Here is a 15,517-nt window from a genome sequence, read left to right as displayed (position 1 = left end):
AAAATCAAAGCGCTGTCAGGGCTGCTTCCTCCTGGGGACTCCGGCGGGGAATCCGGTTCCTTGCCTCTCCCGGCCTCGGGAGGCACCTGCATCCCTTGGTTCGTGGCCCATCTCCAGCAGCGCTGGCTGGCCCTTATGCTGCCATCCCTGCTTTGCCTCCTCCCCACTCCCGCCTCTACCTTCAGGGACCTTTGTGATCACTCGGAGCCCACAGGACCATCTCCCCATCTCAAAGCCCACTGACTAGCAAACTTAATTCCCCTTTACTTCGCAACCTCACAGTCACAGGATCTGGAGAACAGGACACGGACATCTTTGGGGCAGCTGTTGTACCCCCACAGATGGCCTGGTGTGGCACTACGAGGACCCAGGCCCGAGGCTTGTGCAGGTGACTGTGGGGGGGCCGGGGTTCTGACTCCACACCCCTCACATCCAGGACAGCCAACTGGAGGCTGCAGCACCCCTGGACACTGAAGTGGACTTGGGGGTCATGGGGATCACCATATGATAGGATTTACATAATCTGAAATGTGCTAATTTTGGTGTATCTGAATTTGCCTTCATAATCTTTTACATCCTGGGTAATTAATACATTTGAAATTAGGGAACTGAGCAGTTGGGAGGTGAGCTCCACGTTTGAGGCCAGATCTCTGCAGAAAGGTGCGAAGCCCACACCCAAATATAGCTCTGGTTCTACGGCCTCCTCAAAGATCCTCCCAACTTTAAAAAATTCATACTTAGACCCAGAAATTTCACTAACGAGAGTCTCTCCTAAGGAAATAATTCTAAATATAGGAAAACACTCCAGCACAAGGATATTTGGGGCAGCTTTCCTTGGAAGAGTAACTAATTAGAGGCAACCTAATTGTCCGGCAGCGGGGGACGAGCGGGCATGTGACGGGGCATTTAGCACATCACTAACATAATGAGTCTGGAAGAACATGAGCAAAACGCTTTTGTGGTGGTGAGCATAAAGCAGGACCCAAATCAGATGCCCACAGCTACAGAGGTTTAAAAGCACTGAGTGAAGACTCCAAGACATGAACTGACATGTCCCCGGAGGCTCTCTGGCTGGTGAGAATGTGGGTGATTTCTTTTCCCTCTCGCTCTCCTTCTCCGAATTTTTCAAATTTCCTGAGATGAACATAATAGAAAGGTGTGCCTTCAGTTGAGTGGGCTGTATTCACTAATTCGTGTGTAACATCAGCCCAGACCCCTAGTGTAAGGGTGTGGATGTGTGTGCATGTTTATTAGCATGCAGATGTGAATATGTGTGTGTGTGTGTGTGTGAATACATGTAAGGGCAGGAGCAATGAAGAACAGTGTATCTCTGAATATTGTTTGTGTCTGAGTATGACTAGGTGTGAAAAGGAACTAGATGTGGGTGTGAGTACATGTTGAGGGTATCCATGTATGTGCCACTGTTTGCATGTGTGTGCATGTCTGAATGAGCATGTACATGTGTACGCAATGCATGTGTGAGGACATCTATGTGTGAATGTTGGTGTGGGTGTGTGAATTATACAAATATGTGAATCCGTTTCAGGGCTTGTGTAAATACATGTGGGTACAGGTGTGCAGATGTGTGAGGGGGTGGGTGCTGAGGTGTGTGTGAGCCTGCAGGCATTAACTCTGTGTGTAAACATGAATGTGTGTGCACAAGTGTGCGTGCAAAGGCTTGTGAGCATGACTGATGGCGTGTGCCTTTGGCCCAGCCCCAGAGGCGGGAAAAAGGGAAAGGGTCTGCCCTGCAGGCCCAGCCCCCCAGCACCCGTCCCGAGAGGCCACAAAGCCTTGAGACATGTGGGCACCTAGAGCTGAGGGCCTCAGAGCTGGGGCACCCCCAGAGCAGCACGCCCACTTCCTAGTATCTGCCTGGCTTCTCGGAGGGTGACCTTGTAGCCAGAGCAGGGTACACTGTCACCCACAGGAGCCTCCATGCCCCACCAGCAGCTGTGTCCTCACCCACCCATCCATCCTGCCCCCCCCAACGGTGCCCAGCCCAGGTCCAGAGCAGCTGCCCCGACCCTGGCCCCTCCACCCTGGACTCCTCCTCAGCCAGGAATGGGCCAGCGGCCCTGTGACCAGCCACAATGCTGAGCTGCAGAGAAGAAACTGCCAGGCAGGGCCCAGCCAGAGTCACTTGCTTCAGCATTACCAGTGTAGAAGCTCAGACAATGCTGGCCTTCCATGGGGCACGCAAAGGCAAGGAATGCCAGGCAAGAGGCATTGTGCCATTGTTGAAAGAGGGAAGACCTGGGGCCCTTCTGCATAGGGCTCCCTGACCCCCACCCCAGACTGTGGCCCCTTCCCCAACCTCCAGCCCTGGCCCCTCCTGGGCAGCATTCAAGTGGCCTGGAACTCAGCTAGGTGGGCAGCTGGCACCTGGGATGGGCCGGCCCTGCCTCCACTCCCCTTTCTCCCAGTTATACCCTCCAATCCCCTGCCTGTCAGGAGCCAGGGTGCTAACCCGGGTGTGGCCCAGCAAATCAAGGGGTTCCAAGGCTGCTGGGCCTCCTGCAGGACCCGCCTCTCCTTCCTGGTGGGTGGGAGGTCTTCCCTTCTCATTCTGGCCAACGCCCACTTGCTGTGCTGCGGGCAGCCTCCAAAGAAGGGGCAAAACTCACATGTGGCAACTTCTCCACACGGCTCCAGCCACAGATCTGAGGGGAAAAGCCAGAGGAGCGCCTTCTGTGAGCCTGCATGGAGCCTGACCTGGGTCTGTGGTGGAGACCCACTCACTGATCCAGCCTGACCCAGGTAACTGCCCACGGACCCCCAAGCCTCCATGCCTCATCTGCAAACAGGGTCCTGGTGGCCCAGGGCAGAGCCCGACATGCGGGTGTAGGCGTGTGAGGGGGCGGATGCTGGGGTGTGTGTGAGGACTGCACTGCTCACCTCCTCCACCGGAAAGTCAGTCCTGTGCGAAGCTCCTGGTGACAATCAAAGCTTTTTTCCATGCCGTCCCTCCCTCCTTCAACCTGACTACAGAGGCTTCCAATGCAAGCCCTCCAAACCATGGCCTCCTCACCTTTTCATCTCTGCCACAAAGAGCAGCTTTACTGGAAGTCATTTTGATTTCTTCTGAGGCTCAGCAAATCGACAAAGGCCAAGCAGCTTCACACCCTTGGTCAAGTCCACATGCTGGAGCTGACCGACCGCTCCAGGCCATCTGCTCAGGACGGGCGTGGGAATGGGAGTCCTCCCAGAGCAGTGGGCGGCCCATGCACTGCACCCTGAGAGGCCCAGGCAGGGTGAGGCCTTGTCTCGGGGTACATGGCAGCCCCACATGTCCTGCTATGATGCACTTGCTAAAAATGCGGCAACACAACCCCATTCCATATGCTCTCGCAGAAACCAAATTGGGGGTCTTGTCCGCTCCCCTTGACATGGCTGACCTCTGAGATTGTCTCAATCAGCAGAGCACGTGGAGGTGACGTTATGGGACGTCCAAGGCTAGGGCACATCCTCCGGGTCTTCTTGGGACCCAGCTGTCCATGCTGGAAGCCCCACTAGCCACCTGGAGAGACCACATGGAAGCCACACGTAGGCATTCCAGCTGCAGGTCCAGCTGAGACCTTCGTTGGCAGCCAGCATCAACCACCGGATACCTGAGTGAAGACGCTTCCAGAAGACTCCAGCCCCCACCAGAGGCTCTGGGCCCATAATGCTGCCCTGACACCTGTCCACAGGCGCCAGGAGCAGCTCCCAACGGCTTTTACACCCTGAGGTTGGGGCGGTTACTGCACCCCGTAGGTGTTGTAAGGGAAGGCCACACCTGTCCTCCTGTCCAGCCTCCCCAATGCCAAAGGTCAGTCCTGCCTGTCCTGGGAAGGTCACTACTGACTCCACGAGCACCGTCCGGTTTTCTCAGTGGCCCCAGGACAGAAGCGAGCCATCGTGAGTGCCTGCCAGCCAGGGTGACAGGCTCACCCCCAATCAGGAAGGATTTCTGCTCAGACGATTCTTGCCTCAAGGACCAAGCCCGGAGTTCAGGAGGCATTGCCAAAACCCCGTGGGCCACCGGACAGCGCCTGCCCTCGCCCCTCTGCCCTGCAGGTCCCTGGGGCTCTCCCTGCCTACTGCCCCTTCCAAGTCCAGGTCCCCACCCCTCCCAACACCTGCCCTGGTCTCCCACCCCAGCTGCCACCTTCCACCTGCTCCAGGCTGCAGCCAGTGCCCCATCCTAGAGCCCAGGTCTGGAGAAGGAAGGTTCTGCGTAAAATTGATGCTGCTGATAAGCCAGTCACAAAAGACCCCAATTCACAGAGACAGAGAAGAAGGGTGGGTAGGGGTGTGCAGTGGGGACACACTCTCAGTTTGGGAAGATGAGAAAGTTCTGGAGACGGCCTAAAAACAAAACTGACTTGGTCCCCACGGCCCAGGGATAACACCACTGCTGACTGGGGCCCTGCCGGCCACAGTCCCCGGACACTATGACTGTCCAGGATGCTGCCAGGCCACCTGGAGCCCTGGTGCAGAGCGCACTTCCGGCCCCTGGCTGCCAGCCCCGCCTGGCCTCTCACTCTGCCTGCCAGCCTCTGCCCACCCAGCCTGCGAAGGCCCCGTCAGTTACTTCCTGATGGCCCCAGGCTGAGGGCCCCTGGGGCTGGGGAGGGCTCACAGGGCAAAGGGCAGGGAGTGGCCCTACTGGAAGGACCACTCAGCACCTGGTTTTCTAAATCATCCACTTTATTTGAAATTTTTCACATGCCACATATTTACATGAAAATACCCATTCAAAATGTAGTTTGAACACAAAATTCAGGAGTGAGCATCACCAGACAGATGAGGTGGTCTGCCATGGAAAGGGAGAGCATTTAGCACCTGGTCACCATATACCATGAGACCCCCAGGCGAATGCACCCCTACCCCTTAATAACATGCTGAGCCCAGCTGTTTGGAGCTAGAGCGCCATGTGGACAGCCAGTGCTTAGAGGGGCAGCCCGCGCTGGGGCCAACAGCCTGGTGTCAGTGCCCACTGCACACCTGCTGAAACTACCTCTCACCCCCCGACCCCTGGCCACTGGCCAGCCAGGAGCACAGCAGGGAGGCCTCAGCTCACACCACTGGGGTCAGCAGGAAGCCAGGCCCCCAGGGGGAACAGAGCAGCAGCTTCTGCTCTGACCAGTCTCCCAGGGCCCGGCCTCGACTCCGTGACAACATGACATGCGGCTGACAAGCCGCCCTGGATCATCCACATTCCCTCGGACCAGCTGGCCTGGAGTGGGACGCAGCAGGTGCCCTGACCCTGTGACATTAGTGCTAAACCCACACTTTGGTAGGTTTTGAAAGGGCTTTACAAAGGAACATTTGGACAACACTGGCCAGCCTGTGTGGGACAATTTTTTTAACTTCTGTGGGTATTTGTTCATTAAGCCCAGTCTTGGAAACTTCTAATTAGAAGCCTGTGCCCTGAACACAGATGAGGCCAATGACCATCACAAGGGGTGCCCTCTTGTACAATCTGGTCCCTTTTCTGGCAAAGGGACGGGATAGATGGGGGATGGGGGTGCTCAGGGATGAGGCCACAACCACAGTGTACCTGCACCCCGTCATGTCTCCATCATACCCACAGGAGGTCTCCATCTCCCTCGCCTCAGGTTTATGGCTGAAACACACTGCCAACAGCCATGGTGTGTCTTAATCCACTAATTTATTTCTCACTATTTTTCTTACAAGGTCTCAGCAATTTTCAAATTGAAAAGGAGTGCATTAACAAGGGCAAGAGAAGCAGGGGCTGCCTGAGCCCCATGGCAGCTGAGAGGCCAGGGCATGTCCACAGGGCAGGGTGCCATCTTGCCAGGCAGAAGGAAGGGGTCTTGGGAACCTCCACCTGCCCAGGGGTCACAGGCTGCCTGTACTGGTTTCACACTGTCATCAGCCAACAGAGGCCCAGACCCCTCAGCTCCCGCAGCCCTGCTCCCCTGGCCCAGCTTTCCCAGCCAGGCCTCCACACTTCCATCTGCACCTAGTGGCCTGCAGCGCCTCCTGGCACAGGGCCAGTTAAGAGAGTGCCGTCCTCAACCACCAGCCCTGCAGAGCTGGGGGGTGGGGGGAGGGTCAGTCCCAGGGATCACGACAGGAAGAAACCTCCCAGCAAGCGCAAATGGGCTAAGATCTGTGTCCCTCTGGCCCCTGAAGGGCACCGGACACACAGGAATAAAACCCTCATCACAAGACAAAGTGTCCCTAATCCAGCCTCCTTGGGCCTAGAAAAAAAAAAAACTTGCTCATGAAAATGAGAAAAGCCAGATAGCAAAGCAGGGAGCCTGCAGGGCTCTGCTTTCCTTGGGCTCAAGCTTCCTCCCCTGGGGAGCACTTCAGACCTGTGGCCAGGCTGCACGGCAGTGTGGCAGCAGAGCTGGAGCCCGGAGCAGGTAGAGCCAAAGGACCGAAAGGATCGGGTGGAGCATGGCAGGAGGGCAGCTGGGGGCTCAGGGGCTTCTCCTTTCACACAGGGATAAATGCCCTGATCCCTCCCTCCTCCTTCCCATCCCCCCTTACCCGTGTGGTGGTGTGTCTCTTACATGTGCACATGCACACACATGCATATACATACATAAGACAATCACACCAGTTGTGCACATGTACACAGCAGACATTCGTGTGCACACACCCAGACACGCACCAGGCACCATGCACACACACACGCAGGCCCCAGTGCTGCCCAGGCCCCTCTCGGCAGCAGCATATGGTTCGCTGCTTAAAAGCCCAGTTCTGCCAATTGGGGACCTTTAGGGTGGGTTCTTTCCCCAGCAAAAAATGATGCAGAATATAAATTGCAATTAACACCGGTGCCAAAACAGCACTTAGCAAGAATAAGCACATTATTAACATCTGGTGAATCCTGTCTTGGGTGTGGAAGCAGCAGAAATTCTTGCTCTAAGTAGAAGGATGGTTGCAGGGGACCCTAAAAATGCAGGGTCCACTGTTTGGAAGCTGCTTTCCAAGGCAGCTCACACCCCCAGCCTCTTATGAATGGCACCTCCCAGCCCTACTTGCTGGCATAAATAATTTTGCTGGTGAAAACTGCTTGCTCATGAGAACAGGCCATCGAGTGAGAGTGTGGACAGTCACAGACCCTGGGTAAATTCCCAGCAGAAGATAATTCCCTGGCCAAAGAGCAGGTTGCTCTGAAAGGATGGAGACAGGTAACCAGAACTACCCTAGCCCCCAAGCGTAGACATGGCCTGGCCCATGGGGACCCTGGGGCCAGACAGGCCAACTGCCTGGCTCCTGGGCTACATCCCCCTCCCAGTCAGGCTGCAACAGGTCACACCTTTGTTTTGAGGACAGTCCCCATACCCCCTTCCCAGCACCCTTGCCTGGTGGTCTCCAGAAACCATCTGAAGGAGATGTCTAGAAACTGGGGTGGGAAGGTGCTCCCACAGCCCCTCAGACCCTTATCCACAGCTGTGTGGCCCTAAAGGGACCCCAGCCCTGACTCCCTGGGGCCCAAGGCAGCCCACCCCTCAGCCTGCAAGGCCAGGAAGAGATGGGACCCAGGTTGTGGCTCTCAGACTGAGTTGGGACCTCGAAGGTAACCTCCATTCACCTGGAGGAAGCCTGCAGACCAGCCTGGCCAGGAGATGAAGAGCCGCCAGGTGCAGCCCAGGGCAGGGAGAGGGACCCTTATGCTCCAGAGCAGAGCTAACCGCACCCACAGCCAGAAAACTGGGGAGAGGGGAAGGGCACTCCCCACTCTAGCCTGCAGACACCCTGGCCACTCAATCAGGGGAGACCAGCAGAGCCAGAGCCTCGGGACCATGGATCTGCCACACTGGGTTCCTTCAGGGCCTGACCCCAGGAGTGCTCGGTTCCTACAGCCACCAACAGGAGGCCTCCTGGACCCCCTTGGCCTGGGGGTAGGAGGCTGCTGAACTGTTTGCCCCTTGAGAACCCAGGGAAGGGCAGGCAAATGTATGCCCAGGGCCACAGGTGCTTTAATAGGTAAATGACAGGACATGCTACAGATCAGGCGACTGTCACCATGGGAACAGTAGGCAGACAGGTGGGTCAGGGGCCACAGAGCTAGGATAGGCACCAGGAGTGAGAGCAGGGCCTGGTGGGCTCCACACCCTCAGCCCAGAGAGTGAGGGAGGCCAGGGTGAGAGGCACAGCCCCACGGGGATGCTGGGGTCAGGCCTCTTTGGAGACCAAGGTGGCCCTGATAATGTCCAACATTCCTGGGAAACCTCCTGGAGCACTTCTGAGAGCAGCCGGGTCAGGACTCCAGGTGGAGGGAACCCACCCATGGCCCCCCAAGCCGACCAGCCAAGGGGATGGAGGGATGGTGGTTCTGGGGGTCACAGCTGAGCAGACAGAGGCAGTGGGATCAGCAAAGGGCTAGGCCCTGGACACTGGGAGGCAGTTCTCATTTTTGGAAAAGCTGTGTTTAACTTTTTTAAAGTGCTAAATAAAGCTATCTGAAATGGTACTTAGACCACTACTCTGGCCTTAAACATTCTTTCTGGGTTTTAATATTTCAAGTTCTTGTAATGAAGCCAGGGATACCTATATTTCCCCAGAAACACAGATCCTCACAATTCCTAAAGCTGGATTCCATCAACTACCATAGCAGGCCCCACTCCTGGGCCCCGACCAGCAATCCCAGTCCCAGGGGCGACCCTGCCTGGCCAGTGGTCCTTAACTTCTCTGACATCATCCGGCTGGAAACATATCAGAGATGTAACCAGGTTAAAACGTGTCTCATTGGCAAGGAAAGCCCCAAATCTGCGATGTGGGCTCCTCATTCACGGCTGCCTGAGGAAAGGGGCTCTTGGCACGCGGCCACCGGCCTCCCATCATGCTCAGTGTGGATGTCGTCTAGGGTTAGCACGTCTCCTGTGTGCACAGCCAGCCCCAGTCCCAGGCTCCCCTCCACGGGGTTCGGGGCAGGCGACCAGGAACAGGTGAGCAAAGGGACTCCCAGGGGCTAAGGCGAGGAGCAGCACTGGGCCTGTGGCATTGTGGGAACCTGGCAGTTCAAAAACACCCAGGGCCAGGCCCCAGAACACCCGACAGCGGGCTCTCTCACCTCGTGCTCCTCACCATCTGAACCCAAACGCCACTGAGCGACGAGTCCTCAGGAGAGGAAGCCTCAGAAGCCCCCGGGGAGGCCAGGTGGGGGTGCCAGATGGCCGGGAAGGGGGCCTCCTTCCTCGTGACCCACCAAGGGGTCCTGGTGCCCAGCAGGCTCCGGAGGTCTTCAGACAGGCAGCGAGGAGTAGAGGTGGCCGAAGCAGGGGCCGGAGGCCACATGCCTGTCCAGGGCAGCCCTGCCTCCTTGCCACAGAGACTGACAGAGATAGTGGGCGGCAGGCAGAAGGCCAGGGCTAGCTGTCCCTGTCACCACCACAGGTTTGGGGGCTCCTCAGCCACTCTGCTTTTAAATAAGGTGATCTCATCCAGGTGCACCATGGGGACGTCCCGGATAACATCAGTCAGGCCCTCATGGAGCAGAGGGAAGATGACGACGTTCAACGCGGGCCGCTCGGCCTGGAAACTAAACCAGAGGCAAGCAGTTAGCGGGGCCCAGGGACACATGGAGGAAGAGGAAGGTGTGGGCATTCACACCATCAGGGAGCCTCCTGATGCAGAAATGTCCCACCAGGGCCTTCCCGCCGGGGTTCCAGGAGAGGCGGTGAGGGACAGACAGAGGGGCTGCCACGCTGCTGTCCGGGCACAGGAGAGGCGCCTGCTCAGCTGCACAGAGGAACGGAGGCCAAGCAAGGCAGCCTGCTAGCATGGTCACTCAGAGAGGTGCAGAGCAGTGTGTCAGACAGGCCACTGCACTCCTGGGGGCTCCGCAGAGGTAAAGCATGCCCAGGCAGCTGCAAAATAGAGGCCTCTGGTCACCAGGTGCTCCACAGCCAGGGTGACACCCTCAGGAAGTGGAGCAAAGGCACAGACACCAAACCCTCGTGCCCACAGGCCACCCTCAAGGGACACAAACTCCCAAGTCAGGTGAGGCAGCAACTCTGCCAGGATGTAAACCAAGGCTGCCGCTAGGAGCCATGAGCTGCGTGACAAATGGCTGTCGGGCTACTTTCCCGCCTCCCCACCACACAGGGGACAGGCCCCCATGAGAAGTGCAGGTGTGCGATGTCCACGGAGTGTCTGCGGGAGCCAGGGACTGTGCTGAGCACCCACAGGCGTTGTCTCATGTCGCCCTCCCCACGGCCCCAAATGGCCAGCCAGCGCAGTACAGTGCCCAGCCTCCCTCCCACCTGAGGTCCCTCAACCAGCCAGCGGCAGAGTGGGACCCCATTCCCTCGTACTGGCCCACCCTGTGCAGCAGCCTGATGCCAGCCCTGGGAGCCCGAGGTGAAGCGGGGACACAGTGGCCCAAGTTGCAGAAGTAAGACGTCCAGACCCCAGCTTCTGTCCAGGGAGAAACTTCTGTCCTAAAGGTTCCAGAGGGCGGGGGACAGGAAGGCGCCCACATGACAGGGAACTTGACCTTCAGCAAAACCAAGGCGTGTCCCCTCCTCCCCATGCCTGCTCACCGAGAAGCCACAGGCTCGGCCCCTCCCCGCGGCCCCAGAGGGCACAGCACTGGATTCATGGCATGTGTAAAGTAGGCTTCAGAAAAGGGCTCTTAACACTGATGTTCTGTCAATATGGATGCCCAGGAAAGGCCTCCCAGCTCTGCATGCTGTTCCTGTCTGTGACCATGAACCTCATAGGCAAGTTCTTGCCTGCAAACCTGCTGTTGAATTTACTTGACTTGAATATTCTCAGATGTGGGATGCGCGTGCAAAGGTTCCTTGCTTGCCTGCCTCCTCCCCTCCCTGGCGGAGTCACCTCAAGCTCTTTACGAGCTGTTGTCAAGATGCTAAAGGCGGATTAATTTCTCACCAAGAGCCAGGAATGCAGCACTGCGGCCTGGGGTGGCTCTGGGCAGCTGCAGCCTTCCAGGTGAGCAGGCAGACGGCCCTTGGGGGCCTGCACAGAGGTCCCTGAGCAATGGGTGAGATGTCACCACAGAATTCAACCCCACGGCCTTCTTCAGGCTTACACCTGGATACCCTGGACCCACAGAGCACACCCAGGCATCCTCCTGCGAAAGCCCATCCTGGTCTGAGGAGCCTGCGCAGCCCCCCTCGGCTGGAGCCCTGCCGTCCTGCTGGCCGGGACAGTCGGAGACTTCACGCAGCTGGGCGGGCCTTGTCGGTGGTGAAGCCTAGAGTCTGTGGCAGGAAAGTGGGGATGACAGCAAAGGCAGAAGCAAAGATGATTGGCGTCCTCATGCTGGGCTGGGGCTCCCTCTGGAGGGCAGGGCCCCACCTGTGGAGGCGAAGTCGTGGGGACTTGAGCTCCTGGGAGCTGGTGAGGGGGCTTGTGTGCTCCGGGGGTTCTGTGTAACTTGTGTATGTCATATACTGCATTTTTGTGGAACCAATATAGTTTGAGATTTAAGTAAATAGAAGCAATGACATAAAACTCCTCCCAGCTACTCACATTTAGGAGCCAGGCTGGTACTGACAGCAGAACAGGCCACCTCTCAGGACCACTCTGTGGCCAGGATAATCCCATCACTACTGCGAAGACCCGAGGCTGCAGCCTCTGGCCTGGTGTCACCAAGGGCAAAATCTGGGCCTGAGAGGTTCCCCTCTGGGCACAGGTATGCAGGCCCCCACAGGGATGTCCTGGAGTGCCCCCCAGGCCCCACACTGCCCTCAGCCATACCCCATACCGTCCTGGGCAGCAATGCTGGCACAGGCCATGCACCAGAGGCAGCACAAGGTGGGAGCCCTGGTTCCCCTGGAATTGTGCAAATTCTTAGCCAGGAATCTCCCCTGCAGGCAAAAGAGTCTAGCTCTGTGGAGCCCACGCACAGGCCTGCCTGCTCACCCTGAAGCCCAGCACCTGCACACCTGCTGCCTGGCTCCTACAAGAGGCAGCAAGAAGCAATGGCCAATGGGGTGGGGTGGGGGGTGAAGGGGGAAACCCCGTGGAGAGCAAGACCCACAAGAGTCAGTCACCCAGGAAAGCCAGCCCCTCCCGGAGGGTCTGAGGATATTCCCTCAAGGCCTCCAAAAAGAGAGTTTAAGGAAAATTAAACTATACTTACACTTTGCTATTCATAATGGCTGAAGGAATGTACAGCATTGAGGACAAATTTCTACCTGAGGCTGTTAAAAAACAACCAAGGGTATATCTAAAACGGGGCCTCAGCTACCCAAAATATAGTCTCTGAGTGCTCCAGGAAGCAGACAGTATTTTTTGTTTCTTTGTTTAGAGAGAGTATTACAGAAACGTGTAGAGTGCAGGCCGTTGTGGTGCTGGGCCCGCTGCTCTAACCTGGCACCCCTCCCATCTTGCCAGGCACCAGCCATGGTGGGCCCTGCCCACCTCCTCATCCTTGTCTTCCTCTTTTGTGTTATCCTGTTGTATTTCACATACTTGTTCCAGAGGTGGCTGAGCTGATGTGTAAAAATATAATCTGAGGCAGGCTGGTTGTATTTCCTTACATCCCTACATGACCGTGAGGCAGTCAGGACCCTCCATCCACTCGCCCAACAAGAATAAAATGCCCAGCATGCCCCAGGCCCCTGTGCCCACCTGTCCCTATGGCGTTGTCCGGCCAGCAGGGCTTCATATCTATTTAGCTATTTCCCTGGAAAGACACAATTGAGGAACTCCTTTTTTATTATATCAATAAGCATCATTTAATACAGTCATTATTTCTGAGTTTTTAACTGTTTCCTCAGAACAAACCCCAGTAACAGGGTTAGGGTCAAAATATATGAATATTTTTAGACCTCAAAAGAGGCCTACAATGGACTCAGACACCAATTAGGGCCACAGTGAGGGGCCGGCTGATCTCCCACCCCATACAGGCCAGGAGAACGCTGACTGGAGTGACTAACCAGGAGGACTCCCGGACCTACTAGGGCCCCTTGGTTTTATAAGCGCGTCTCCTCTGCCTGTGGGCCTTTCAGAGAAGCAGAGAGAACTGGCCGGGTCAGACACACTGGGCTTCAAGCTCGTCGCCAGCACAAGCACACGGGACTCCGGAAGGTGTGCCCTGCGCAGCTGCCACACTGAACCAGCTCCAAGCCTGCCCCTGCGCGTGAGCACAGGTAGGACACCAGGCACCCCAAGCCTCCAGACCTGGCCTGGAGGTACTGCGGGGCTGGAGAGGAATGGAACTGGCCTGATCATCTGAGAAACACCTGCTGGGTGTGTTTCTTTGCCTGAGAAACTAGAAATAAAATTAAGGTTGACAGCCTCTTCCCCTCAAAATAAAGGTCTTTTAGAGCCAAAGGAGTAAGACTTCTTATAAAAACCACCTTAAGGACTACCTTCAAGAAGCACAAAGGTGGATGATGGCTGAGAACAGAGCCAGCCTGGAGCTGGTGAGGGAGTGTCCACCCAAGTCAGGGAACCCAGATGCTGCTCTGTGGAGGGGTGAGGGGAGCGCCTCCCAAGTCCCCCACTAAGCCTATGGGGACCCAGAGCTGACAACACTCCCCTCACAGCCAGAAAAGCCACCAAGAAAGAGTCCTTGGTGCTGGGCAGAGGTCACCTGCCGGCCAGCAGATGCAGCCACAGCCACCAAGGGTCCTGGAAACTGACCTGCGCCTCGTCTAATCAGTGAGCATTTTTGACACTGACCAGAAGGGGTGGGGGGAGTCACAGGCAGGCCCCCGACATTCCTCCCTGTCCCACCTGCTGGATGCTCATGGGGCCACAGCGCCCAGCCTGAGGCCTGCCAGCTCCCTGATCCAGCCACGTGGCTGTCCCCACAAACAGCCAGAACTCGCCGGCTACCAAGCTCTGAGTGAAGGCAAGGACTCCCCAAGCTGAGCCCTCAGGAGAGCCGCCCTGCTGGCCTGGTCCCCTCCCGTGGCACCTGCAGATCGGCATTCCAGGTGGGAAGGACAAATCCACTCCAGACACATGCCATGAGACAGCTGTGAGCCAAGGCGATTTGCAATGAAGTTCAACTGCCCTCTTCAGCAGCAATTTAGGCTACAGAACAGCGCTAATTCCCTATTTTAAAATCCACTTTCAATTCTAAAGCTCCCAGTGTTCCCGGACTTAAACAACTAATCGCTCCATCTGTAAACTTTACTCATTTCTAAACACGTTCACAGAACATGAACACAGACAAGCCCTGCGGGTTTTCTGGGCATTAAGTGGTACATCTGAGCAGGAGGCCTGGGAGCCCAGCCCAAGCTGGGGAGCCTCAGGGCTGCTGCGGTGGGGAGTGGTTTCCTCCAGCTCGGGGGACTAGGAACCCACCTCCTCTCCGCCCAGGCTGGTGCTGCTGCCTGCCTAACTCACAGGCCCACATTCCTCGCCGGCTAAGACCAGGCCGGGAAACACACTCCAGGACTGCTTGGGGGAAGAAAGAGCCTCAGAGGCAGAGATGTGACCCAGTCCAGTAGAATGCTGGGCCCAAGTCACACCAGCCCAGGGGGATGGAGGACAACACCAGCTCCTGCCCAAGGCATGGGAATCCTGGCACTCCCAAGAAAGGAAGCTGCAGTGCTCCATCCCAGGCCCTTCAGACTGATGGTAAACATGGAAAGGCCTGGAAAGACCAGGAGCAGACGAGGCTCCCCAAGGGTGCTGGCACAGGGAACGCCATCACCTGCTGGAAGCCCTTGGCCAAGCTTCAGAACCAGCATGCCCTCAACTCAGATGGGGAAGTCAGGGCACACAACTTGGCTGCCCCACCTGCCCGCCTCTCTGCGGTGGCCATGCCACTCCGTGGCATCACCATGGGAGATTACAGGAGGCAGAACGGCCTTTCCGTACCCGATGCCTGCTGGGCCGTTTACTCGCAGGATGATTACAGGAATCCCCACACCTCACAGAGCTGGGTGGCCCCATCTGCAAAGACAGGACCGTCAGGGGGACCCCCGTGTAAGAGCCACCAGGGCAGCAGAGCCAGCAGCAATGCCATCGCCAGAAGGTCAAGCAGTGTGGGAGGCACGACAGTGGCTGCTCTCTCAAAGACGGGAAACTTGGCTCAGAGAGGGAAGCAGTTCACTCAAAGTCACAAAGCCAGTGACTGAAGGGCCAAGAGGTGAGCCTGCCTTGTGGGACCTGAGGGTGCAAGGTGGGTCTGACCTCAGCAGCATGCCACATGGACCAAAGCCAGGTGTCGCTCTGCTCAGAAAACCACAGGGAGCCAGAGTGCTGGCACGGCCCTTGGCCATCCTCTGAGTGCTGCTAGGCTTCGCCCAGAACCCTCAGGAATGGGAATGAAGGCATGAGCAAAAATCAGAAAAGCTTTGAAGTCCCCTTGGAAGGGGTCCCCGACCGATGCAGTGTCTGGGAAAGTGGGCAGCAGGGGAGGCCTGCACGGCATGGAGAAGAAAGCGGAGAGCCATGTGGCCCAGCCCGTCAGTCCCGACAGGCTAAGCGGGCCACACAGCCCCCATGGTGGGCAGGCCCTGGCAGGGTGGCTGTATGTTTGTAAGGTGGCTGGGACAAGATGACACAGGAGAGACATGAAGTGCAGCAGACAGAGAGGTCAGGAAGTCCCTGAGGCCAG

General features: G+C 57.1%; 1 protein-coding gene across 4 annotated transcripts in view; it reads right to left on the bottom strand.

The window, feature by feature from the left end:
- FBXL18 (F-box and leucine rich repeat protein 18) overlaps nt 1–15,517 on the bottom strand; it is a 71,859-nt gene that overhangs the window by 13,211 nt on the left and 43,131 nt on the right. For 2 of the 4 annotated variants that reach the window (XM_036932953.2, XM_057487424.1), the window contains one exon: nt 4,672–9,508. The exons of the other annotated variants lie outside the window; for them this stretch is intronic. In XM_036932953.2, coding sequence (XP_036788848.2) covers nt 9,352–9,508 — 157 coding nt within the window. In that variant the 3' untranslated portion in view covers nt 4,672–9,351. Of the gene's footprint in view, nt 1–4,671; nt 9,509–15,517 lie in introns of those variants that run through there. 4 annotated transcript variants of the gene reach the window in all.

This window comes from Manis pentadactyla, chromosome 10 (assembly GCF_030020395.1).
Source record: "Manis pentadactyla isolate mManPen7 chromosome 10, mManPen7.hap1, whole genome shotgun sequence".
Taxonomy (NCBI): Eukaryota; Metazoa; Chordata; class Mammalia; order Pholidota; family Manidae; genus Manis; species Manis pentadactyla.
The sequence above is the reverse complement of the archived record's forward strand: the minus strand, read 5'-3'. Positions and strand labels throughout refer to the sequence as shown.